At 39.7% G+C, this 25,826-nt stretch overlaps 1 protein-coding gene across 5 annotated transcripts in view; it reads right to left on the bottom strand.

Moving 5' to 3' along the window:
- The window catches only part of LOC114148603 (syntaxin-binding protein 4), a 63,272-nt gene extending 38,583 nt beyond the window's left edge, over positions 1-24,689 (bottom strand). For 2 of the 5 annotated variants that reach the window (XR_003596307.1, XM_028023998.1), the window contains exons 1-2: positions 24,287-24,689; positions 884-957 (exon numbers count right to left, since the gene is read on the bottom strand). Coding sequence is in view for 4 of the 5 variants with exons in the window: in XM_028023998.1 (XP_027879799.1) it covers positions 884-957; positions 24,287-24,351 (139 nt within the window). In the remaining variant the exon portion in view is untranslated. Of the gene's footprint in view, positions 1-883; positions 958-6,837; positions 7,033-9,317; positions 9,425-24,286 lie in introns of those variants that run through there. The other 3 variants (XM_028023997.1, XM_028024000.1, XM_028023999.1) reach the window with 3 other exon arrangements.
- Positions 24,690-25,826: the final 1,137 nt, after the last annotated feature.

The raw sequence follows: 25,826 nt of genomic DNA, 5'->3' as shown, positions 1-25,826 counted from the left end.
CAAACTAACAGTGTTGCAAACATCTAAATAATGTCCTGGTAGCTATTACTCATTACGCAATCAGGAGTAGAACAACGCTAATACATTAACCGGTGATGATGTTATGTGAATCCTAGTTTCCAGTATTTCTACATCTCCCACTAACCGTTCTAATGTAACCACACTTACAATTCTAAGTACAAACGCACTGAAGCGTGACTTTTCAACAAATCTCTACTGCAAACCTTTGCCACTGTGTTTTTCTGCACTTGTGACTGATTTGTTGTCCATATGAAGGCACAAACCCGAGGATGAGGAAATAAAGTGAGGATAAAAAGAAGAGCGGCTCCTGCATTCTTAGCCCATCTGAGTTAAGTGGGTTAGGGCTTTGCCACATGACCCACTTCGTCACCCCCCCCCCCATCAGACAAACACACCAACAGCAGCAGAGGTGCTTCCCTGCACAGAAAATCTCTTTAAAAGTAGCATTTGTTTTCTTACTTCAGGATTCATTTGGATGCAGCATCAGTAAACCTCTGACGATGACAGAAACAGTCCAGATATTAAGAGAAAGGAGTTTTAACCAGGATGATATATATTCTGGACTTTGTGTGAAATTTTACATATATGTATTGTTGGCGATGCCTGCTTTCGCAGCACAGACGTTTATTTGACTGGAAAGACGCGTCCTCCTCCTGTCTGAAGCCAGAGCAGACTGAAGTCTGTGACAGGCTGAGATGCAGCCCATCATAAACCACACAGAGGAAGGGAAGCACTGAGTGATGCTGCAGGTTTATTTTGAGAACTCTGACGCTAAAGAGAAACAGCAAAAGAGGATACAGATATAGAGCCACAGCAACGTGTTCTTGGGTGCTGAAGACAGAAAAAAAAAAAGGTAACTTACCTAGGCCATTTTCACAGTCTGTGAACTCCATGGAATGAACAGCTCTGTCGACTCCATATGGACCCATTAGAGTCCTGGAAGAGACGGAGGACAACAGAAAACAGGTGAATAAAGTGAAACGCATTCAAGCAAAAATAGGAATACCTGCAGACAGATCAGCAATTCTGTCTGCAGGGTGTTTAAAGAAACGGAACAGAGAATTAGATCATCTCATTAAAGTCATGGTATCATTGTTTTTAAAACTTCAGATGTGTTAATGTCAATTCTATTCATTTATATTTGTGTTACAGTGATTTAAAAAAAAAAAAAAAATTATTGGAACATCCCCCAGTTCTTTTCAATGCTTAGAACTCTAGGAAGCATGTCACCCGTTATGTTTTTGTACGCATCAACATTTGTGACTTCGTCTCTGGTCTGTGCTCATCTTGGTACACTGCCAGCGGTCCGATCAATTTCAGTGCATGCAGAGTGTGAAACAGAGTGTGTCCTCCAACTGGTTTCCTTTTAAATATTAGTCAGAGACAACACAAGTAAACTCGAAATGCAGTTTTTAAATGAAGGTTTTTATATTGAGAAAACATTCCAAACCTACAAGGTCCTGTGTGGAAAAGTGATTGCCCCCTTGTTCAAATTTGACTCGTCTATCACACCTGAATAAAATGAAACGCGCATACAGAGCTAATGAGTTCACCGTCTCAATCAAGACATCAGATAAATGGAGAAAACATGGAACAGTGGTTTAGGAGTGGACAGCCGACCAAGTTGAACCCAACTCATCCAAAAGGTCACCAAAAGACCCCACAACAACAACAGTTGAGGTCAGAGGTCACACCTCCACCATAACAAAGAGACAGGGCACAAGTGGCCTGCATGGCAGAGTTCAAAGGTGAAAGCCACTGCTGAGCAAAAGGAACATTAAAACTCATCTCAGTTTTTCCAGAACCTCCTGATGATTCCCAAAACTTCTGGGAAAAACATTCTGTGGATTATCTTGAGTCACATTGATTATTAAACAGCATCTTCACAGGTCTGCCTAACAAATCAATCCTCCAGCTGCAGCTGATCCAGAACACTGCTGCTGGAGTTCTGACCAAAACCAGGAAGGTAGAGAACATAACCCAGTTCTACAGTCCTTCACTGGGAGAATAGACTTTAATACACTGTTGTTAATTTATAAATCACTGAATTGCTTAGCACCACAACACATTAAAGATCTGCTGGTTTGTATGAACCTTCCAGACCTCTCAGGTCTCCTGGTTCTGATTCTGCTCTGCATCTTCAAAATCAGATCCAAACATGGAGAAGCAGCATTCAGCTTCTATGCACCACAAATCTGGAACAAACTTCCAGAAAACTGAAAAACAGCTGGAACACTGATCTTCTTTACAAGAATAAAAACCCAGATGTTTAGAGTTGCTTTTGAAACATTATAAATGAAATGTTAAACATTTTAATGTGTAACAATGGCCCTTGACAATTGTTGACTGTATGTTGTACAACTTCGTATTCTTTGTGTTTTTATGTTGTAAAGCACTTTGAACTGCCTTGTTGCTGAAAAGTGCTACAGAGATAAACTTGATTGATTGATTGATTGATTGATGAGAAAAAAAGTTGAACTCTTTGGAAGGTGTGTGTCTCGTTCCGTCTGGCGTTAAACACCCCATGTCAGAAAAACATCACATCAACAGTAAAGCATGGTGGTGGCAGTGTGATGGTCTGGGGCCGTTTAGCTGCGTAATGAAGAGATCTTCATTACTGGAACTATTTTTACTTAACTCACTGTATAACTCTTTAAGAGCACTTTATTAACAAACACTGTATTTAGCTCTGCACCTTAAGAATAGATTTGCACATCAATAACAATTTGCACACATGAGATTTTAACTGTATTTATTGAGTATTTTTAGTGGTTAGCATGTAGCCTTTTGTCCTAGACTCAGCACAGCTGCTCCTTATCGAGAAGTGAGGTGTTTACTTGTGAAGGGAGAGTAATTGTTACTCAGAGCAATGAGCTATTGGTGGGTAAACCTTGAGCAAATGTTTATGCATAATCTGTTAAGGTTGAAGGTGCCAAGATGGCTGACTCACCCGTCTTTCCTGTGTCCTGTCCTCGGTGTTTGGACAAATACTTCCCCGGGGGTCAAGACACCATTTATAGGTTCCGGGAGAGGCCATGGAAAAGTGTGTGTGTGGGGGGGAATGTTTGTGGTCTTTGTGGTGTTTCTTAATGATGCTTATGGTGTGAGGATAAAACATAAAATATTTATAAAAAGTAAATAGAAATTTTTGTATTTGGTAAAAGTGATTTTATTCAAGTAGGTGGAAATTAGTATATTAGAGATCCCCCGTGAATTAAAGGTGGTTTGGTCCCTCACAGCCGGGACTATTTAAGGCTGCAGTTGCACCTGTGGTTTTGTTCTTGATTTTGTGTGTGTGAAGAGTAAACCATTGCTGTTTCCACCTTACTCTGCCTCGACTTTCATCTCCACTGTAAATCCAGCCGCAAAAGACCGCCTTGTTATAAGCTGCTTCAGGACCTGGAAGACTGGCTGTGTCAAACGGAGCCATAAATTCTGCTGTCAACCCAAACGTCCTGAAGGAGTCCATCTGGCCGTCTGTTGCTGGGTCTCAAACTGAAACCAACTTGGCTTCTGCAGGAGGAAAATGATCCAAAACACACCAACAAGTCCACCTCTGATTGGCTGAAGAAAAGCAAAACAAAGACTTTGGAATGACCTAGTCAAAGTCCTGACCTGCATGTCATTGAGATGTTGTAATGCGTCAGTGAAAAGGTCGCTCACGAACCTTCTGATGTGTGTGGGGAGTCGACCAAAATTCCTCTACTTCAGTTGCTGCTGTAATGGAGGCCCAACCTGTTATCAGGATAAGAGGGCGATCACTTTCCCACACAGGGCAATGCAGGTTTGAATCTTCTTCTTAATAATAAAGACTTTGTTTTAAAACTGCATTTTGCGTTTACTTGTGTTGCTTTTGGTTCATATTTAACTAGGTTGGTTCTGAAACACTGAAGTGTGACAATCATGCAAAATGATACAAAAATCAGAAAGAAGGGAAACACTTTTACACTCACTGTAGATCATAACACTACGAGGGGACTCGCCCTCTATCATAATTCAGTCAGACTCACTTATTTTGAGGTAAACTGTGTGATGTGATTGGGTTTGATTCAATGTGACAAATGAAAGAAAGGTACTATTCAGTTGTAGATATCTGATTAATAAAGCAACTCTCTTCAACGCAACCCCATAACCTACCTCTTCTTTAATTCGGCCGCCTCGAAACGCAAATGTTTTCGATGACAGAGTAACGTTACAAAATCTTACAACGTGTTTGCTCTTCCTAAACAAGACCTTGTTCACTCAGGATGCACAGTGTCGAGTTCTTCCTCTCTCTCGAGTCACTTCAACTTGTGTGCCAAAACGTGAAAAGGTTTGTTTCCTCAAAAGATGCAGGGAAAAAACAACTCAGTCACGTTTCTTTCCTTCTCGATGAATCTCACCAGCGGTGCAACATGAGGAAGTTCATAAACAACAAACAGATGAGATAAATGTTAAACACCCTGAATAACCAAGAGCTGTTTTTAGCCATTTCACCAGTTTCTTTAATCAGGATGTAACTTAGATTTAGCTTAACAGTGAATGAAACATTTAAACAAATTATATTACAAACAGTGCCTAGTTCTTTGTATGAAGACAGCTTTCTTGACAATATGAACAAGTGTTCAGACTTGAACATTGCCGTAAGTACAACATGTTTACTGGAGCTAACGGTTTGAAAAAGGCAGAGTGGATGAATTCACTTATCTTACAAGTTGCCATGAGAAGAAAGACGTCATCTCTAACCCCAGGAGAAGTTCTGGATCTGGGTCTGGTGCGTCTTCTCCTCTGAGAAGATTATTTTTACCCGGTTTAATCGGGACGGTTTGGCGACAGATTTGTAAACACAGGGAGGAGCCAAGATTTTCTCCTAATTCTTTTTTAAACTTTCTGTTTTGGCTGGGTTTAAAAACTGGATTTGTCTTTTCCATCCAGTTACATGATGTAGGAGGATTACATTACGTAATGTGAGTCCAACACTTCTTTGGCGACGAACACTGCCACAAGTTCAACATCACAAAAGTCTTGAATCAGTCCAGAGTCCTTCAGACGTTAAAAATGTCACATCTGACAACATATAGATGGAAAAGAATTGATTTAGGTTTGTTCAGAGGTAGAATACGTCCATTACAAATATATGGTCCTCCTAATATCAGAGTGGGCAATATTTATCTTGTAAAGGCCTCCTTGGGTCAAATAAATATTGGCTAATATGTTATAAATGTTATGAATTAGTATTTCAATAAAAATATTTTAGACTGTTGGACGGTGTATCACAACAGTAGATGTTCCTGCCAGACACAATCCACACAAACCAATTGACATAAACACATTTACATTCATATATCAGACAATAAAATGTCTTAAGCTAAGCTAATAAGGCGCATGATTCAATATTTGTAGTGAACATTTTGCTGATGATTAAAACCTCCAAAACACAATACGTACACGTTGTGAAGGATAGAACGCAAATGTTTTGGTGTGACAGATCCTCACATTTATCATGACATTGCTAGTTGTCTTGGATATCTGCTGCTTGTACAAATGAGTGACAGACCTTGTTGAGATTAACCAGCCTCTTGCTCTACGTTTCGCTTCGTCCAGAAGCTCTGGACCCTCAGCTGTTGAGAAGTGATTGTTTCCTGGAGGTGTGGACTCTATTGAAGGTCAGATTAGTTGGATATGATTTTATCCAGTCGCTAATGCATGTTATGTGCCAGTCTGACGTTATGAAGTTAACTGTATACGTTAGCTACATTAGCTAACCAACAATTTCTCATTGTAAACAGCCATTCCCCATGGCCAAGAGAGAAGTGCCGAGGCTTAGCAGGCAGCTGTTAATGCTAATTCAACCGCAAATCTAAAACAGCTCAGAAAATTGATGTCATCATTCACAGCTTCTCCTTCTGTTCACTGACTGGCGCATTTAAACGTCTACCAGAGAAATCCAACTCAATGGAAGAAAGGTCAGACGAAGCACTGAAGGAATTTGAGAAATGAGTGGAGTTGCAGGAAAGTGATGGCTATTAAATCCAAAGGCTATTAAATCCAAATCAGACTGTGGCACAGGTCGAGTTCGGGTGAGCCAGCTCAGAGATTTAAGAGGGTGGGACTAAAATGTTACAATTATTTTTCATGTCTTTTAGTTACTTCACTAACTTAGGAAAAGTTGTAATTAGAATCAAGAGTTTAGTGTGAGGGGAAAAAAGTTTCTATAAGTGTACCTTATGTGATGTCAACACATTTATAGGAAGCATTTACCAGACTGTGAATACAATTAATTATACAACATAAAACAAAAAAGAAAAACTAGCTAATATAATTTCCTACATGTGATAAACAGAAAACTATAATTAGTTTGATTGATTTTAAAGAACATCTGGCTAGTAACTTTAAAACGGAAATAAGAAAATTTTACATTTTCAGTAAGTGATAATGAATTTATTCTAATTGGAAGAACAGCCCCACATTTGGAAAAAGAAGCAGAGCTGGAGTGGCTCCTAGTCAACCACGCAGTTTACAACGGCTGTTATTCCACGTGAAGGAAATCCACGCAGCTTCAGGTTCAGTGGCAGGCAGCACAGAAAGTTCACGGTTACCAGAACAGAGACACCTGTGAATCCGCATGTTCCCCACTAGCCTGCGCAGATAGTGAGGACTCTCTCACTAAAAACGACCGCAGCAAAAAGCATCGTTCCCACTTTTCCGGACTGATCCCCACATCCAGAACCCAACTTCCATCAGCTCCGGTCTCCGGCGAACGCCGCGCCGCTCGCTACTCCACCGAGTGCTCCTCGGCGAAACCCGCCGCCCCGCGAGGCTTCCAGCGGTTCTTACCTGCTAATGATCACAGCTCCTTTATACATGACCGAGAAGGTGGGCATCATTACATGGAGCCCCGGTGGTTTGAGTCGGACGGCGGGTCGGCAGCAGCTTCCTCAGCCCTCAGCCTCCAGCCACATGATGCTCCCTGTCTGCGCACAGCCAGCCTCTAATTCCACTAAGACAGACTGCCCGCTCAAAACATCTCCACCTTCTCCCACACGTTTAATCTCTTACATAACTAAAGTCACCGGGGAAAAAAAAATAAAACATTGAAACAAAGCGGGGCATTGAGGCTTGAAGTGATTGTGCGGGCGGATTATCTGTCACACATTTTCCACTACCGGGCAAAATTCCTCACATTTCAGTCCTTGTTTGGAACTGTGGTGTAAAATAAGGTCCAACGGAAACATCAAACTGAATATGATTATAACACTTAAGCTGACAAACACAATCTTACTGGAGTCATTCAAAATTTCATGTTAGCGACACATCTGGCAGAAAAGAAGCTGTAGAGCTGGAATCAGGTTGTTTTTGGGGAACTCTAAACAGGATTTAATCAGGTTCTCACTTCCTGTCACTCACATTTTTCCAGGCACTTAGTAACATTGTGTAGCACAATCAAGTATCTATGTTATCTTCAGGTGTTATAAAATCCTGTATATATCAAACATGACTTCAAAGAAATTTGACTTAGTAAGCCACCAATTTCAAGGTATTCTCGCTTTAAGAAGCTCCTACTCTTTCTGAAGCTCGGCATTCAGTAAGTTATCACAACATCACTCCTCTATTTACCCTTTTATCCATTTTTACCAGCGCTGCACCGAGAAATAGCTCCTACAATGAGCTCAGTTGATGTGCAGTTTCACCAGGTGTTTGCTAATTGCCTAGCCTGTCATGAATGCTAAAGCTAGTTAGCATGGACACTGAGGACTGGTGGATAAAAAGTTTTTCGGTAATGGTAAGTTGTTTCTCTGCGTTTACAGGAGGTTGACTGTCAGCGCTAAGACAGTGCAGTTAGTGGTTAATTGACAAACCCATCTTTTGTCCTGTACAATTCGTTCTGTGGAGGATTCATAGTTTTTTTATTCATTTTAAGGGTGTTTGTGCCAATTTTACTCAAGTAGCCTAGTTAAAATTTGTGCTGCTACATAGATCAACACCCCTTTTCATGACAGGAAGTGACATTGCTAAATCTTCTTATGACAAATCTATTTACCTTTTTAAGAGTTACTTTGGGAGTTGAAGTTTAACGAAGCAGGGTATTAGTGAACAAAATTCTATGTTTTGTTATTCACTGCTACATTCAGACCGAAAGATAGATTTTGATTGTTGATGTTCAAGAACTACATGAGGCCAATGAAACATGAACAGATAGAATGAAAACAAGAAGGATTACAAATAGGAAATCTGTCAAATGCTAAATGGGGTTTGTTTTCACCCAAAATAATTAGTTACACTAAAATGTCCAAGAAATTCTTTATATTCTGCCCATGTTTTAGTTTCTGTGTGAGAAGTCAAATTATCTTGAGGACCACCTGCTGGCAGGAAGTTAGGTTATTCCTCCAGCAAGCTCTGGCTGCCTGTTGAAGCAGACCACAGAAAGATGTCCTTAGATGCCGTTAGACACATGGTATGCATAAGTGCCTCGATCTCAATTTAGAAACTGCAAACTAATCCACACCAGATATCCATTAAAGAGAATTCCCATTTGCTATTCAGCAAACATCTGCGCCGCGTTGCTAAACTCCAGCTAGATGTCACTTTTTATTACAAGTCTGCTGATTCAACGTGTATCTGCTTGTCCCTTCAATCCCTTTAATTCATTATGAACCTATACAAAAATTCCATACGACTGTTTTGGGTCTTGAGGAAAGAAAATACGGCAAGCCATAAGTCATAAGATATGAACCCAAAGAAAAGCAATAGCAATATTTTTAGGTTACTCCTCATCTAAAAAAAACAAAATTCCAGCTGCAGACGGAAACTTAATAGGCTCTTATTATGTTTCTCTAATGTAGACGTTTGTACTGTACCAAAAAGGGATCAAATGTTCTTACTTAGAGACTATAGCATACCCAACCAATCACATGCTGAGAAACATGCACACCTAACACACCTAATGTTGAGCAAGTGCTGATCAGAGATTCACATCCACTAATCATGGGCATTGTTTTCAATCAAAGGCCTTTTAACATTTAAACTTTTTTCACTGCAGAAAAACAACACAAAAAAAACCCAAAACAAGTACAGCAAATTCTAAAAACAAAAATCTAGGTACACTAGCTTGAATTTACTGCAGATTTTCTGAAACTCACAATGGTTCAAAATTCTCTATCAAGGCTCAAATGCTGTATATTCATTGTACCAACACGTAGATACCCCACACACTTGACACAAACACTGGATTTATGACATTTTAAGCTTAAGAAGTCCCTGCACATCCCTGCAGATTCTGTTCAACCCAACTGATGGTAAAGCCGTTCGAAGCGTACCTGGCGAAGCCGAAAGGCACTTTGAGCCTTTGGAACATGTCGCTGCGGTCTGCGAGAACGCCCGGTCATCACACACTGGCTGCTGTCATTGTCCCTGTGCATTCCCCCCGTAAACGCTGCGCCACAGCTGCCAAGCAGACACGAAGACTGCCAATTGATGAAGAGAAGATGAGCTTATGGCAAAAGGATAATGCACCTAAATCCATAAGACATGCAGACATGCTAAATATAGGCCACCGTAAGAGGGCCACTCAAATGCTCCAAACAGCGGGAACAGATTATGCTACCATCCACGTTTTGCCATCTATCTGAATTCTGTTCTTTGGGTTATTTTTGGTTTCCAGAGGCAGATGTAGTTCTGTAAAGTGCCTTGGCTTCAGGAACGTACATCTGTTACAACCCCCTCATCCCCCTGGTCAGCCCCCCACCACTGCACACAGTAAAATCTACTTAATGCATGCTTTTAAAGCTGCCTTTATTGTTGCTAGAGAACCATTAGACTCAAACCTCAAATTAAAACATCATGTCCTTAAAACCGAGGAACACATGCAGGAGAAATGGAGTGCAACATCTCTCACATTTCTGGCTTTAAGAATCAACAAATGTTAAAGTTGGAAGGTAAAGCAAAGAAATAAATGAAAGGATCTAGAAAGTTCTGCGGAGCTTAGCAGAATGAGAGCGCTGGAGGTGTTCCACCATAAGGGGCATCAGATATGAACAGCTTTTTCATCATGTATTAATGTGAACCATTTTTAATCCTTTCTTAACTCCTGTGTACAATTAAAAAATATATATATATAAAAGAGGAATCTTTTAGGATACAGATCAACTTTATGTACTTAAACTGCAACGATGCTGAACACTGAGTTCCTTTAAATTTAGACTAAAAACCAGCTGTTTAGAGTTGCTTTGAACCATAATAAGTGGAACATTAATGAACATTTATGCTGTGCATTCATGATTTTGATGATGCCATTTGACAAAATATAATGTTTGTTTCTGGTTTCTCAATTGGTGACTGTATGATGTTTTTCCGACTTTTTATTTTTGTGTTTTTATGATGCAAAAAACACACAAAAAAAACACAAAACACAGCAACAAGACATTTTGAAATGCCTGCTGAAGTGTACTATACAAATGTACTTGATTGATTGATTGATTGGCAAAAGCCATTTTGCCCCCAATAAAGCAAATTAAAAATTACCGGTACTTATGACTAAAAAATATTACTGGTTGTTTTGGAGTCATTCTATTTCATTATTTTTTTTAATTGCTAAACCTGCATTTGTTAGTGTATCTTATTTAAATACATTAGTTGATCAGCAGATGTTTTTTTTGTTTTGTCTTGTATTTTTACAATTAATCATCCATACATTTTCCAACCCCTTAGTTCTTATTGGAGGGGTACTGGTGTCTATCTCCAGCCAACATTCCGGGCGAGAGGCAGAGTACACCTGGATCTGGACCCGTCGCCATGCTGTCGCAGGGCAACACAGAGACAGACAGGACACACAGCCATGCACACACACACTCTCACAAATAGGGAGAATTTAGGGACAAATTAACCTAACAGCTATGTTTTTGGACTGTGGGAGGAAGCCGGAGAACCCAGAGAGAACCCACCATGCACAGGGAGAACATGCAAACTCCATGCAGAAAGACCCAGGAACTTCTTGCTACAAGGCAACAGCTCTACCAACTGCGCCACTATGCAGCCTTACAATCAATCCATCCATCCATCCATTTTCTGTTCACCCTTGTCCCTAATGGGGTCGGGAGGGTTGCCGGTGTCTATCTCCAGCTAACGTTCCGGGCGAGAGGCGGGGTACACCCTGGACAGGTCGCCAGTCTGTCGCAGGGCAACACAAAGACATACAGGACAAACAACCATTCACACACACACTCACACCTAGGGAGAATTTTAGATAGACCAATTAACCTAACAGCTATGTTTTTGGACTGTGGGAGGAAGCCGGAGAACCCAGTGAGAACCCACCATGCACAGGGAGAACATGCTAACTCCATGCAGAAAGACCCAGGAACTTCTTGCTACAAGGCAACAGCTCTACCAACTGCGCCACTATGCAGCCTTACAATCAATCATATATCCTAAAAACGTATTCTGTAAACAGAACTTTTTCAAACTTTGACTGTTCCCAGTCTAAGTAAAAAAGAAAAATCACTGGTTTTCTCTCAACTATAACCGTAGTTTTAATTTGTGGCTCTTTGAAGATGAAAAACTGTTTTATTTAATATTAGGTGAGGATGTTAAGATTGTGACTGATATGTAAATATGGGAAAATTTTAAAGGTTTCCTAATGTAGAGCTAAAGGTTCTAATAGTTGTCCAGCTGTTGGGATTACACAGCATTGGAGGAGACCCAGCACTGGCTCCAGTAACAGGCTCTGGGTTCACAGACTAAGACTTTAACAGGAACCATCCAGAACAGCAGACTTCAAGGTTCTGTCTCCAGTTTTCAAACTAATATGTGAAACTGGTTCAGAGGCTGCACCGTAGGGGGCGCCGTTGATCGTTTTGCCATTCTCACTTTTAAAGAGGCAGTATTCTGTATTTTCCAGGCTTATGCTGTTATTTTGTAGCACAATCAAGTAACTATGTTACCTTCAGTTGTTATAAAAATTTCTTCTGCTCTTTCTGAAGCTCAGGAAGTCATCACAACATGGCTCGTCTATTAACTCATTAACAATGTTTTTACCAGAGTTGCACTGGGAACAGAGTTCTACCAGGTGTTTGCTATTTGCTGCTGGCCAGTCTGAAGGAGGCTGCAAGTGGATCAGCTGGTCGCACTGTTGCCTTGCAGCAAGAAGGTCCTGGGTTCAATTCCCGGCCCCAGGTCTTTCTGCATGATGTTTGCATGCTCTCCCTGTGCATGCGTGGGTTCTCTCCGGGTACTCTGGCTTCCTATCACAGTCCAAAAACATGGCTGCTAGGATGTGTGCATGGTTGTTTTTTCCTTCCTGCGACAGACTGGCATCTTGTCCAGGGTGTACCCCGCCTCTCGCTCAAAATCTCTCACTGGATATAGGCACCAGCACCCCTCCTGACCTCACTAGGGACAAGAGTAAAAAACTGGATGGATGGATAGTCTGAAGAAGCTGAGTGAGGGAGGGTCTGCTCTGTGAAGTTGAAGCTCGGAAGCTTGGGGCTAGGTCCACCAAGGCGTTTTGTATCATGAATTGTTGCCACTTGATATTAGAGGATTTCTCAAACATGCATGACAGAATCAAAGCAACACTCCATGTATGTTTCTGGTGAGGGAACAATATTATAACATGATATAATGCTCAAAAAAGCCGATTCTACATAGTACTGTCACTTCAAATACAATTTGTTTCCTTTCTTGCATGTTCAGTTTTCCAAAAAAGTCCTTTTATCAAAAAAGAATTAAATACTGCAGAGACGAACAGCCATCATGGTGACTTTTGTGCTTAGACTTAAATCCAAGGAAGCCTGCAACACTGCCATTGATTGGCAATGTTGCAGGGTACAGAGTAATTTAACTTGATTGACTGGTTGTCTGTGTGTGTTTGAGTATAGCAGGGTGACAGACTTTACAGCTCAATTTCATCATCATAAATGCAACATTTACGCAACAACTGGGAACTCCTCACAGTGAAATAACTAGAACTCTGACTTCTACATTCATGCATTGACACACCCATAAAACCTGGAAGATGCTGTAAATCTCAGTACAGCTGCAGGAAGTTATATAAATTTTACAGGTTCTAATCAAGAGCAGCTGGAAAGTTGCTGTACCGTTGACCTGGTCTGTCACCCTAAATCAGAGCAGTCTCTAAATATTCTAGACTATGAAACATTTAAAACATAAATATGATTATAAAGAAGCAAATTCAAACAAAGAAAGTGCAAAACAATCTCATCTGAAAGAATCAGAGACTGATCCTACATGGGGCTGTAGATTTACCACTTTACATGTTCCTGCTCAAGAAGACATTAACCAGGGAATGATGAGCAGCACTCAGCAGACTCAGAATGTAGTAAATCTGGCATGTAAGCAGGTAGTTGATGCAGAAAGACACTTTTTGTCTTTTGAGGCATTTTTCTCTCTTTTTTTTTTACATAACATCTTAAAAAATATTAGGTACAAAAAATAGATTCCATTTTATTAACATTTTTGCATCCATCTTAATTCTGGAGTAACTAGAACAACAAACATCGACCTGCTTTTTCTCACACATCAAATCTCACTTTCCAAAAACGAAAACAATCGACCCAAAATGTTGAACATATATATATATATATATATATATATATATATATATATATATATATACAGATTGATGTCTGATATATTGTGGCCTCCAAATGCTTTCAACTTTACAAGTTTGGTCCTTATGACAAAATGTTTGGACACCTCTGTTCTAGGTATATGATGGAACCACAAACACACCGACTGCAGCTCTGCATGGGGATCAAATTACATCCAAATCAAATCTATTTTCCAGGGTAAATGACTTATTGCTGAGGATCATCTGCAGCAATAGTTATCCTCAGTAGTTGTTTTTGCAGGAACACATGGTGTTTTTTTATTACTCCAATTGATATTGTGTTTTTGCCACTATAAATATGGATATTTATTTTCCCTTACCAACAAACCTCCCATTTGGATCGCATCTCATGTCTGATTAGCTCTATGTAGAAGTTACCCAGTCCTCCCTTTCAACCCGCCTGCCCACAACAACAAGAGCCCTTCACCATGTGATTCTAGACTGCAGCAGAATTCCCCTTATTGTTATCTCACTTCTGATGCTGATCCTGCAGCTTCCTCCCCTGACATGAAACCACCAACTGTGAGTTTTAGACAGAAATGCAAAGAAATGTTCGTATAGGAATCAAAGAGAAAAACAACTTTCAGTAATTTAGTGATAACCGTTCATTAGAAGGTTAATGCGGATTAGAACTGGGTTTGGGAAAGGTCAATGGTGAATGCTGCCATCTTGTGCAGATTTGGCACATCTGCATTTAGCATTATGGGGAATCTGTTGTTGTTTGTCATGGGTGTCAGCGGCTGAGCTGTGTGGTTGATCACTGAGGTGGAAACCTGAACCTGAGCTTGCTGCTCTCGCAGTGGAAACGCGTCCTATTCAGTCTACAGATAGCTGGAGTTCTGTGTCTTACAGAAAAGCTGCGGTCTGTTTTTGTGACTCACCATCTTTGGACCTAAAGCGCTACATCCATCTGCTGCTCTTCCATATTCATGTGTCAGTTGTTTGCATGTTTTCCAGTGTTTGGGCTAATCCACCTAAAAAGGCGTTCATTGAACATTTTGATTTGGGTGACTGGTATTTTCTTTGATCAGTTGCAGGATTACATAACATATGAAATCCTGCTTTTTTTTATCTAATACCTAGAGAGGCTTAGAAGCTCTTCAAAGCATATTTGCAGGATGCTTTCAAAAACCGCAGGCTGCTTTGAACCTGAATCAAAATGCAGAAGGCTGAAGGTTATTGGCATATATTTGCAACGTGACTGCTTAAATTGGACTGTATTTTTTGTTCAGCTAATTTTCTCCAGGGCACCTTAGCTGCACAATAGTTTTTCTTCTTCTCATCTTGAGACAGCAAGATATTCCTCTACAATATTCGAAGGGATGTTTTCAATTTATATTGTTGTGGAAATCCTTGGCTTTAAAAAGAAATATACTCTGAGGATGAGAGAAAAAAAGGACTGAAATTTGGTTTTAAAAACCTGCGAGAACCGTGCTGTTTTTGAAACCATGAATACCGTCACCAAGACCTTTCTGTCTGAACTGTGTGTACAGAATGACTGCTAAGCATGTCCACAAAGTAATGTATTCATAAATTCTATACATGAAACTGAAAAATATTAGCTTAAGATCATACAGACACAATTTTCTAAAAAAAAATGTAATTAATTAAAATATATCAACATAACTATGCCTAAATGTCATTTTACAAATGAAAATTTCAATTACATAGTTATGAAAGTAATTCTGCTTGACAATAATTAATGAAAGCAAATTATATGAGGATTAGCTAATGCTCATTGTACAACTTGTAAGGTACCCAAAGTCCTAGGCCTAGATCATACGTGGCCAGACATCTGAGGAAAAAAAAAATATATATATATATATGTATATATATATGTGTGCGTACATACAGTATATATATATAAATGAAACCGAGCCCTCGGTTTGTGGCTCATTGGGGCTAATTTTGGTCAGCCCAGGGCCACAGGATTCATCCAATCAGGATGGACTTGCCTCGAGCTCGAGTGTGTGTGGGCGTGGTTTGGCGTAAACTGAGTAGGTGTGATGGCGAGCAATATTAGCATAAAGAAGTGGATTATTTAAAATATTTGCATCCAAGAAAAGTCGTCAGAGTGACCTTCTCTTTAAATAAGGTAGGCACCATTTAAAAACATATTGTATCTTGTTTCATTTGATCAGAGTGTCCAGGAGTATTGGGGAATTGATTTGACCAAGTTATGCAAGCTTGGTCTTTGGTATGTTTTCTTGGTTGTTTTTTTATGGTTGTCTATAGCAGATTTTCTTCTTATTTTTCAAATTGGATGCGTCTCTTATCGGAATAAAAAAAAGAGTGTATATACATATATATATATATACAAGGGCACCACCAGGAATCTTGGGCCCCATGACAAAAAATTTAATTAAGCACAGAGCGAGGGGGAGGAGGATGAGCAGCCACATTAGTCTGTGATTGACAGCGCTAAAACTCTCCTGCCTCTGATTGGTTGTTTCTAGATAGCACTGGGAGAAGGCAGAGGAAATAGATTTTCCACAGATTATCTCTCATGCCATACTCTCACAACATAATAACAGTTTTAACAAATATGTAAAAATATTTTTTATAAAAGTTACATACTGGAGCTTTAATTTCACTCAGGAGAGGACGGGTCAGGAGGGACTAGAGCTGCTGCTGCTGCTGCTGACTCATCTGTTGTTAAGTACATTAAATATATGAATATCTTGGTAATTTTTTTCCTTAATTCATTAAATGCTAGTGAAATGGAGGCAAACAGTAGCCTGTAGCTAAGCTAAATATGCTGAATGGTTGATAATCTCACAGTCTACCCACCTCTTGGAGAAAAACTGGGTTACAAATTGACACTTTTACCTTTTTCTCTCTATCTCTCTATTTTTTGAAAACCTACTTTATTATTTTTCTTAGCAGTAACTGTCACAGTCATTCTTGTCTTCCACTGTCTGCTGCTGAACATCGTCACCGTCAAGCTCCAAGCAGGAACGAACCATTTCGTGCAGATCCAGGGTGGTGTTCAGGGCAAATGTCTGGGTTTTGGTCTGGGAGTGGTAACATTTAATTTTTACTGCTAAAAAGAAAACACAATATAATAAGGTTTTAATTGACAGGGCTCCTTTTTTTTATTTCTATGAACAAAAGAAAAAAAAACATTGTGGAGGGCTCCCTGTTGGTCAGGGCCCTTGGAATTGTCATAACCTTTCGCCCCTATATATATATATAAACTCTGACCAAAATGGAGATTTGAGAAAACTCAGTGTTTATGTTTGTGTGTCTACATGAGAAAAAAGATTAGGGTCTGTGACAAATAATGCACTAATATATCTACTTACTTTCGTTGACATGATTCTCAATCAACAGTCTTGTGTTTTAATAACTTTATAGTCTGAAACATTATTTAAAAGTACATATGTTGACACAAATTAACCTACTGGCACCATGTTTAATTCCTAACAGGAAGTAGTGGTTTATTGACTAACATAGGCTTTAGCGTTGCGCCACACTGCCCCCTAAGGGTTTGGTATGTTTAAAACCAGAATAAGGGGGAGATTTGTTGGTTCATGTAGATGGAAACTGAAACCAATCCCGTGTGTATGTACGATAAATATTTTAAACAATGTGCCAAAGTATTTTTTTTTATAAAGACTCTTAAATCCACAATATGTACAAATTTCCAGATAGCAGTGGGGCCGCTGATGGCTTGTCCATATCTCTACTTCTAACAAAATGACCTGTTCCATTGCAACATGTAAAAATGTGACAGATTAGTTTATTTCCAACACTTACATCAGCAACAGTTAGCCTAAAGAGATAAATAATTGCATCATTATTACAATACAAACATTGCACCAACTCCTGCAAAGAAGCGGTCTAACTGCTAATGCACTGTGTGCTATAATCTACAATACAAGATGTAAACATTTTCTAATTATCTCTTTGTTAAAAAAAAAAAAACAGTCTGATAAATCATACACATTTCACATCCCTAGTTTCTCTAAAACTGCAAACACATTGTCCTCATACACACACAGATTTACTCACATCTTCCTTTATTTGGAAGCCATAGCAACAACCATTTGCCTCCCAACTTTAATCACTAAATCTGCACAGTGTGTCATTATCAGATTACGGGATTACCCAGTCCACACGGAGAAATCAAACAGGCTCAGGCCCAATCATAAAGTGACACACATGGACGCGTGCGACTGCACACACAAAGTTTTAAATCTGGTTCTTTCATGCGTGTTTTGCAGAATCCAGCACAATACAAAGAGCAAGAAAAAAAAATGCTGATCCGTGTCTGAGTTTTTTCCGCTGCAAGGCTGACCTCTAGAGGAAAACGCTTTGCTTACTATCAAGCATTTTGCTCATCAGCACCTTTCTATCAAGTTTCTTTTTTTATGTGCAACTCAAACAAGATTGCATTCATTTTTTTAGTCCAAAGAGCAAAATAACTTTGAACCTGAATTCCAAGTGTTAATTTAAAATTAATAAACGAATAAGAGTAGGATGCCTCTGAGTCTTACACAGCAGTCAGCTTTGCAAGGAAATATCAAGGGTACTAAGGAGGACAAATAAAACATCAGCAACAAGAATACTTCCCTTGAGAGAAAACCAGTCAGCAATATGCCTCACAATCCACATCTTCTGTGAAGAGAAAATCAGTAGATTCAGATTATCGATTTGTGAAGTCCTTCTTCACAAATCGATAGTCACCAGAGGGAATGGAGAAGAGAGTGGGCGAAAATGAGGCAACTGGAATGTCATTACTGCATATTGACTTTTTCTGGCAAGAAAGGATGGGCCACATTCCGATTGTCTTGTCAAGTGAAGTGCATGGGGAGAAAACACTGACAAAGGGAAGATCTCAAATTAAAATAAAAGCATGTGAACCATTAAGGGTTGAGAAAAGCAGGGATTTTTTTAGGTTTGAGGTTTTGATGTCTAAACAGTACAATGAGTGTAGGAGAGACAAAAATAAAGAAATGCTCTTAATTCTTTATTTAAATGCCATTCCCCTGTAGAGAAGACATGATGAAAGCAACTTCTGACATTGAGACTAATTGTACCTATGAATGCAGAGGCAGTGGGAGACCTGGGTAACAAGCTAGAGCAGGGGTACCCAAATAAAATAGAAAGAGGTCTTCCATCATCCATACAATCTGGGGTCTATGAAAGAGTCAAATAAGTTCTTCAGTAGTGCCCCTTGCACTCCAAAAGACATCAGCTTCCTCAACAGATGGAGTTTGCTCTGACTCTTCCTGTAGCTGCCCAGTTGCTGAGGATAGTTACGATGAAACTGAAAAGTCAGAGATTTGTCCATGATGTGCTCAGCAGGAACCCAAGAATGCTGCATCTTCTGGACTGGAGGAGGTGCCTGATAAAAGTAGAAAACGCTGCTGGTGATGTACCGGGCAGGTGGAGGGTACCTGGAGAACTGCATAAGACATGCCGTGGAAACAGGTTTGATATTGGTAACTGCCAGTCAAACTGACTGAGATGGTATGAAATCCTCTTTTGCCTGGGCCTGGCCCTCTTCAGGTCTATTGTGACTTCTGGAGGGGGTGTCATATTTAGTGTTTTTAGTCCTGGGTCTGTAGGAGAGAGATAATAATGCCCACCCGACCTGCCTGGGTTTTAATCTCTTGACAGAGTGAAGATATTAAATGTTCTTTGCACAGTAATTACTGCTTACACAGTAAGTAATTTGAACTGCCTCGTTGTTGAAGTTTGCTGCACAAGTAAACTTGACTTGCCTTTTGTGGTCAGTCCATACAATTAAAGGTTCCTTAGCCAGTTTGACCAACAAGAGTTCCCGATTCCCCATGTCAAAGTTCTGTTAAGCCATAAACACGCTTTTAGAAAAGCTTGTTATTACCTTTAGATTTAGGATGGCATAGACACCAGAGTCAGAAGTGTCAACTTCCACGATGAAGCAACAAGAAGGATCTGGTGACCGGAGGACAGGTGCAGAGGTGAACAGTTTATTGAGTTCCTTTAGTTTTGTGAAGGCCTGACTGCTCCAGGGGTACTTGGACTTAGAAAATGTGAGTGCATGTTATGGGGAAGCCCTGGAACTGTAGTTTTTAATATTAAATGTTGAATGTCTGGTGAGAATGAATTCTGGTGCATTTTAACCAGAATTCTTCTTAAGGTTTTTTTAGGAATTCATTTGCTACAATTGTTATCTATGTGTTAAGTATTTGTTAATTTATTCTTCTGTAGTAAGTACCTGGCATTAGTGGTAGATATCAGGGAACTGGGGACTGTAAGAGCCAGTTAATGGGGAATTCATATAGAATAATAATTTAGATTAAAAATGTATAAATATCCTTAATTTAATTTTAAGAAATTCATGATGAGTATATTTTATAGAATGTATAACTTAGTTAATATAAAGGGATACTTTTATTGTGAAAAGTAATTTTGGCTTCCACTACGCAATGCATAACATTAATATTGCCCGTATGCAAGTTTGAGGTCAGATTGCAGTTGGATACGGTGGAAGCAACACAATTTTTTGACTTTATGTAGTGGCACTCTGCGTCTCAAAAGTTCGTTGTACCACCTTTGCAGTTTGTCTAACAACCAATATTTGAATCACTCGATCTGTACCGAGCCTTTCATTCTTTTCTGTAAGTGTACTTTTGGAGTTCTTTAAGTAAACATCATAAAAGAAGACTTGGTTTCAGTCGAGTGATTCAAATATTGGTTGTTAGACAAACTGCAAAGGTGGTACAACGAACTTTTGGGACGCAGAGTGTCACTACAGGGACACTTGCTGAAGATGTGGGGGACATGGTGCAAAAACATTTTAATGTTCTTGGGGGACTGTTTCTGTGTTTGTAATGATGTAAAGCACTTTGAAATGCCTTGTTGCTGAAATGTGCTATACAAATAAAATTTGATTGATTGATTGATTGACTGATTGATTGACTGCCAAGCCAGGTGGCAGTAGAGACCAATCCATAATAATCTTGTATATCTTTATGTATTGGTCTCGAAAACATGGATACAAAATGTTTACAAATACTATATGTTATCCACTTGCTTGATTTTTCTTTAAATTCAAAGTTTTTCAGTATTAGAATATAGGTCATTCTTTCCATCAAAAATATTTTTTGCAATACATCCATCCACTGGGTATGGGTGGGATGTTCAGGGTTGAGTTCTTGTTATGGCTTTATTCTGCCCAGAAAAGCCAGGCAGAGGAAAGCCTGACTTCCTCTGCTGCTTTCCCAGGCCGGTAGTGAGCAGGGGTCCGTATCAGAAAGTGGGGTTCTGTACCAGAACTCAGGAAAGAGCCTTTCTGGAAATTCTGGAAAATTATAGTTTAAAGTATGACGAGTCTTGCAGCTAAGTTTAACTGAACTGTGCAATACAGAGGTGCAATTTTAAAATACTGACTTGGTCCCACCTCCAATGCACAATACCCACAGTAAATTTTTACGATGGTGTATTAGCGTCATTGTAGAAAGAAAAAAAATGAGTAAATTTATACCAAAAAAATTCTAGAACAAACAAGACAATTTCTGACAAAACTGAAAATTTGCCAGGCAAAAAAAAAAAAAAAAAAACTGAAGTTTTGAGCTTTATCTCAGATTTCTGTGCTTCTCACTATCTATCTCCTATCTACAATGTAAATTTCAGACCCTTGTCATGTTTTAAAATGGTAAATAGTTTTCTTCTGATTACAGAATGCTGTGGAAGGGGGGCCTGTCTCAGTCCCAGGCAAAGCGTTCAGCTGGACTGCATACCAAGCAGGATTGTTGCCTGTTTTTCTGATGAACTGATTTTCCCTCTGCAGACTGAGGGTGATGTGCATCTCCTGCATTTGGAACATGTTCCTGCTTAAATAAAACACAAATAAATAGTGGGTCCCAGTCAAAGAGGTGTAAGATGCTAAGGCCAGGTGACTTAATGAGAGCATGTTGCTTTCCTCTGTCACAGCAGGACTAAAGTGATGTTAGTTGCCACCAGCGGCCTAAATTACACAGGACAGGATTCAAGTAAATAATGTGTCAACATGCATCAAGTCCCACCTGCCACCACTGTCACAGCCTACGGTGAAAATCATAGTCAAGATGAACCCAAGGACAGAACTGAAAAACTATTTTAACAAGTCCAAATAACTAACTTATGTAATTTTGATGTGGCTTGAACAATGTTGTAAAAAATTAAAGATGAATTTCTCATGACGAATAAGTCCTCTTTTTTGTTGCATTATTCAAGCATAAATCTGTGTGTGCGGTTCTGAGTCACACAATTATTGCCGTTCTTTTTTTAAATATAAAAATGCTATTCACCTGATTCCAACGTAGACATGGAGAGGGCTTTGAGTCTTTTAGTGATTTTTTCTTCTCTGAAACAGAACCATTAACGCAGCTTTGGTTCACGATCAGTTCAGCAGATTAGTTCCTCAAGACAATCCTGTGTCTGAGCTCTACAAATAATTCCTTAGACTTCATGCTTACTGTTTGACCTCTGACCTACACTGTCAATTGTGGGACCTAATATAGACAGGTGTGTGCCTATTGAAATCAAGTCCAATCAACTGGACTCTATCTTAACTGAAAAAAAAAAAAAAAACGTCTTCAGGATGATCAGTGGAAAAAGTTCAAAGTTCAATTTAAGTTGACAAGAATTTGCACATCACAAAAACCTTGCTATAGGTTTTTTGCAAAACCAATTTCAATCACAACTCAATTTTATTGCTTTTCTTAATATATTTAAGCTAAAAAGCTATGTGAACTAATATTGCTTATAGAAAACAAATCAGACAAGGTGCTTATTATTTACACATACGTCTTGGAATCTGTTCTCAAATTGTGCCGTGGTCAGAGAAAACATTCGCTGTTTGTGTGTAAATGTACAGTACAAACACAACAAAACATTTTCACCATGTGAAAACAGGGCCTTACTGACTGTAAGGATCTACTCAAATGGAATGAAATGAGTCTGGAATATTGTACACATAGAAATACAACATATTGTATAGCCTCTTCCATGACCCTCCTCACAAAGCGAGTCACTTTCAATTCTGAAAACCATGCACACTCACCTGACGTACACAACTCCTCTTCATGACATCAATGCTGATAGCTCACATTATCATACCATGCTATAAATCATCTAAGATCAGACTTAACATAGACACAGTCAAGCAGGAACACCCATCACGACAACAGCCTGAAGATGACTTTTTCTCTGATCACACCTACCATGGTTTTATGGTGGGATTCATCCTTAGAGGAAACAGTCCCAGGTCTATGTCTTTGCAATCAGGATTAAACTCTAGGGCGCCTGTGACGTAAATCAGAAAGTAGTCCCAGAGCTCGGGTAACTTCTTGGAGGTGCGAATCATGAGTGTGGCGTCAGCGTCGGCTTCTGCTAGTGGGGCGGAGAGAACGCTGGAAGATGACGGGGAGTCGCACGGGGACGGGGGGTCGCTCAGCAATGTTGCCCCGTCCCTCCAGCTCGCCTTTAAGCACCCCTGGCTGACCCAGCTTCAACTGTCCACTCAGCACCTACATTCAGCTGACGGACGCCCCGCGGGACAAAACACAAGCACAAACCCAGCTCTCCGATCTGCCCTACCTCCACCATCAATCACATTTGATTTGATTTAACTGACTTTATTTGGGAATGTCTCTCGTCTGATTGCATGAAATGTGATGTGGCCTTCAGATGTAACAAGCCTCAAGTTGGTTTTCATCAGTCTAATGTATCCACTGGTCCCATTCTCGATTGCAAATTGAAAATGCTGCTGAATTTAACATTTTGAGCTTCATTTTTATTTCTGTTTACCTCAACTGACATGCAAAGTCTGTTGTTGATCCTAATTATATCTATTTTTAGCTAATGGTGCATCTATTAAGCAGCCGTAGATCCTATTTGACAGGTCAAACCCTGGAAAAGTTCCTATTAAACACACCAAAATTAATCATTTTCGCTCTATAAAACTTGTCGTCTACAAATTGTATTCGTTTGGATGGATGAATAAACCAAGATATCCTAATTCATTTCCTTTCAGATTTTAAACTACTGCACCACATATAGTTTTTAAGTGTCAGAGTAATTATAAAAACACAATAAAATAATTAAATATCAAACAAATGGTAGGTAAGTTTACAAAGAAACCCGAAATTCAGTATCCGTAAATAAAAGTCGTAATAATGAGCAGTTTACCTTTGTCATTTGAAGTTAAAGTAAGACTGAAGCTGAAATGCATTTCTATCTTTGTTTTCTTCTTTAAACATAATCTGGCAGATTATTTTGTGTACAAAGCTCTCAAGTTCAGAATTACATCCTCTGCTGAATCTGAAGTTTGCATCTGATTCACAGCTTGTGAACACTTCATAAATGAGCTTTATGAAGGGGGGGTTACAGTTTTTAAGGAGCTCTAGATACAAATCTAACATACTTAGAATGATCAAACCCTGAATGAATTACAGATTTAAAACTGACTCTGGGATTTGTGGAACATACACTATTATGGCACACAGGTTTTTCATGTTTCACATGAGAAAGAACTTCGACTGCTCAGGGCCACCTGCTGGTCTGGGGGTCACCACGCCCCTGAGTTCACACAACCAACTGTTTAATACATCAATAAAAAAAAATCTATCAATATTGTCCGATTTTAGCGCTAACTGAGAGCGAACGCGACTACTTGTTCTCACGTACCAGTAGATGAGCGACAGTCCGTCGAAGCGCTCGAGCTCTCTCCCCCGCTGTTTCAGCAGAGACATGTCCAGCTGTGGTCCAGATGCTGCGGCGGCTGCTACAGGGCAGGTCTCAGAGCGGAAATGAAGCGCCCCGGCCCTGGAGACGCATCAGTCCGCGCGCGCGCTTCTCAGCTGGCCTCGCGCTGTGAGGCAGAGCGGGAGCCGCGTGTCTCTCCGCGCGGACAGGATGTGTCAGCACTCATTCCCCTTCAAATCAATGCCGACGACCACTGCTCTGTTTGGTAACGGGGACAGGGCCCACACGTGTGGCTTCTTCCTGCTGACTGACCTCAGCTCGACAGTTCTGACAGCCCTCAGTAATGTGCACGCAGCAAGCGGAACCCAGCTCGGTCTGTAGAGACACGCGCATCATGCTGCTATCACTGTCCAGTCTGGGAAAACAGAAACAGTTCGTCCTTCTTAAAAAAAAAGAAAAAAGGAGACCAAATGCTGCCTTCTCTGAGTGGCTGGAACCCTCACGACGAAAAAAATCAAAACTTCTAATTTACACTTTTTGTAACTTTTTTTGTGTATTTATTCCTTTCTTTTGGGTCAAAGATACAGATTGTATCCCATAGGTACCACACTAAACGGATATGTTGTAGCTATAGGTAAAATAACACTTCAGCAAACTAAACTTCATCAGAAGGAAAAACTTTCTTGTCAGTTGACATTACAACCATAAACTCCACCAGCTAAATTAATCTACAAAGATTTTTTCTTGATCTTTGCAGAACAACTCAGTCAGGTTGGATCATTGTCTGCAAATATTACTTTTCAAGTCTTGCCACATATTCTTAGGCTATGTTCACACATCAAGCAAATGTGACCCAAATCCGATTTTTTTCTTCACAACAGTCTGAGCAGCCCAATTACGATCTTTTCGCCCCAGGTATAGATCGGATATGAGTCCGATTGTCTTCAGAACGTCTTCAGTCTGAACGACCGTGTCGCATTTTATCCAACTTTGATGTCACTGATGTGACGTGTCTGTGAGCCAAACTACATGAAATGCATCTAAATTATATACCATGTTTTGTTACTCATTCTCACTGAAAAAGAAAACATGCTCGGATCAGAAACAGGTCAGGTATGATGACTCTTAAGTTGGATAAAGTGTGTTGGCAATCAAGACCTGGCCCCTCTGGTAATAGTGTGTTCATTATATTTCTTGGTGCTACTAACTACATGGATTCTAAATGGTCTGTATGATAAATACTGATGACAGAAATTCACTGTAACCGTTTGTTTTAATGTACATAAAGTATTGTTAATATTTAATTTATGCTGCAAATTAAATAATCATGTAACATGTGCCGGTTCATGATTCTGCATTATTTCAATACATTTTCACTCTGCAGGCTCTACTACCTTTATGTATTTTAGCCCAGTATTGTTGTGGCAGTTCATTTTGTCTTACTTAACTAAAAATGACAACAGAGTTAGAAAACCCAGATTTTGTTTTTCTGTCTTGGGATGATAGCTGGGGTGTATGAGTT

This window comes from Xiphophorus couchianus, chromosome 7 (genome assembly GCF_001444195.1).
Source record: "Xiphophorus couchianus chromosome 7, X_couchianus-1.0, whole genome shotgun sequence".
In the NCBI taxonomy this organism is placed as follows: Eukaryota; Metazoa; Chordata; class Actinopteri; order Cyprinodontiformes; family Poeciliidae; genus Xiphophorus; species Xiphophorus couchianus.
Note: the sequence above shows the minus strand (reverse complement) of the source record. Positions and strands in the feature narration are given on the sequence as shown.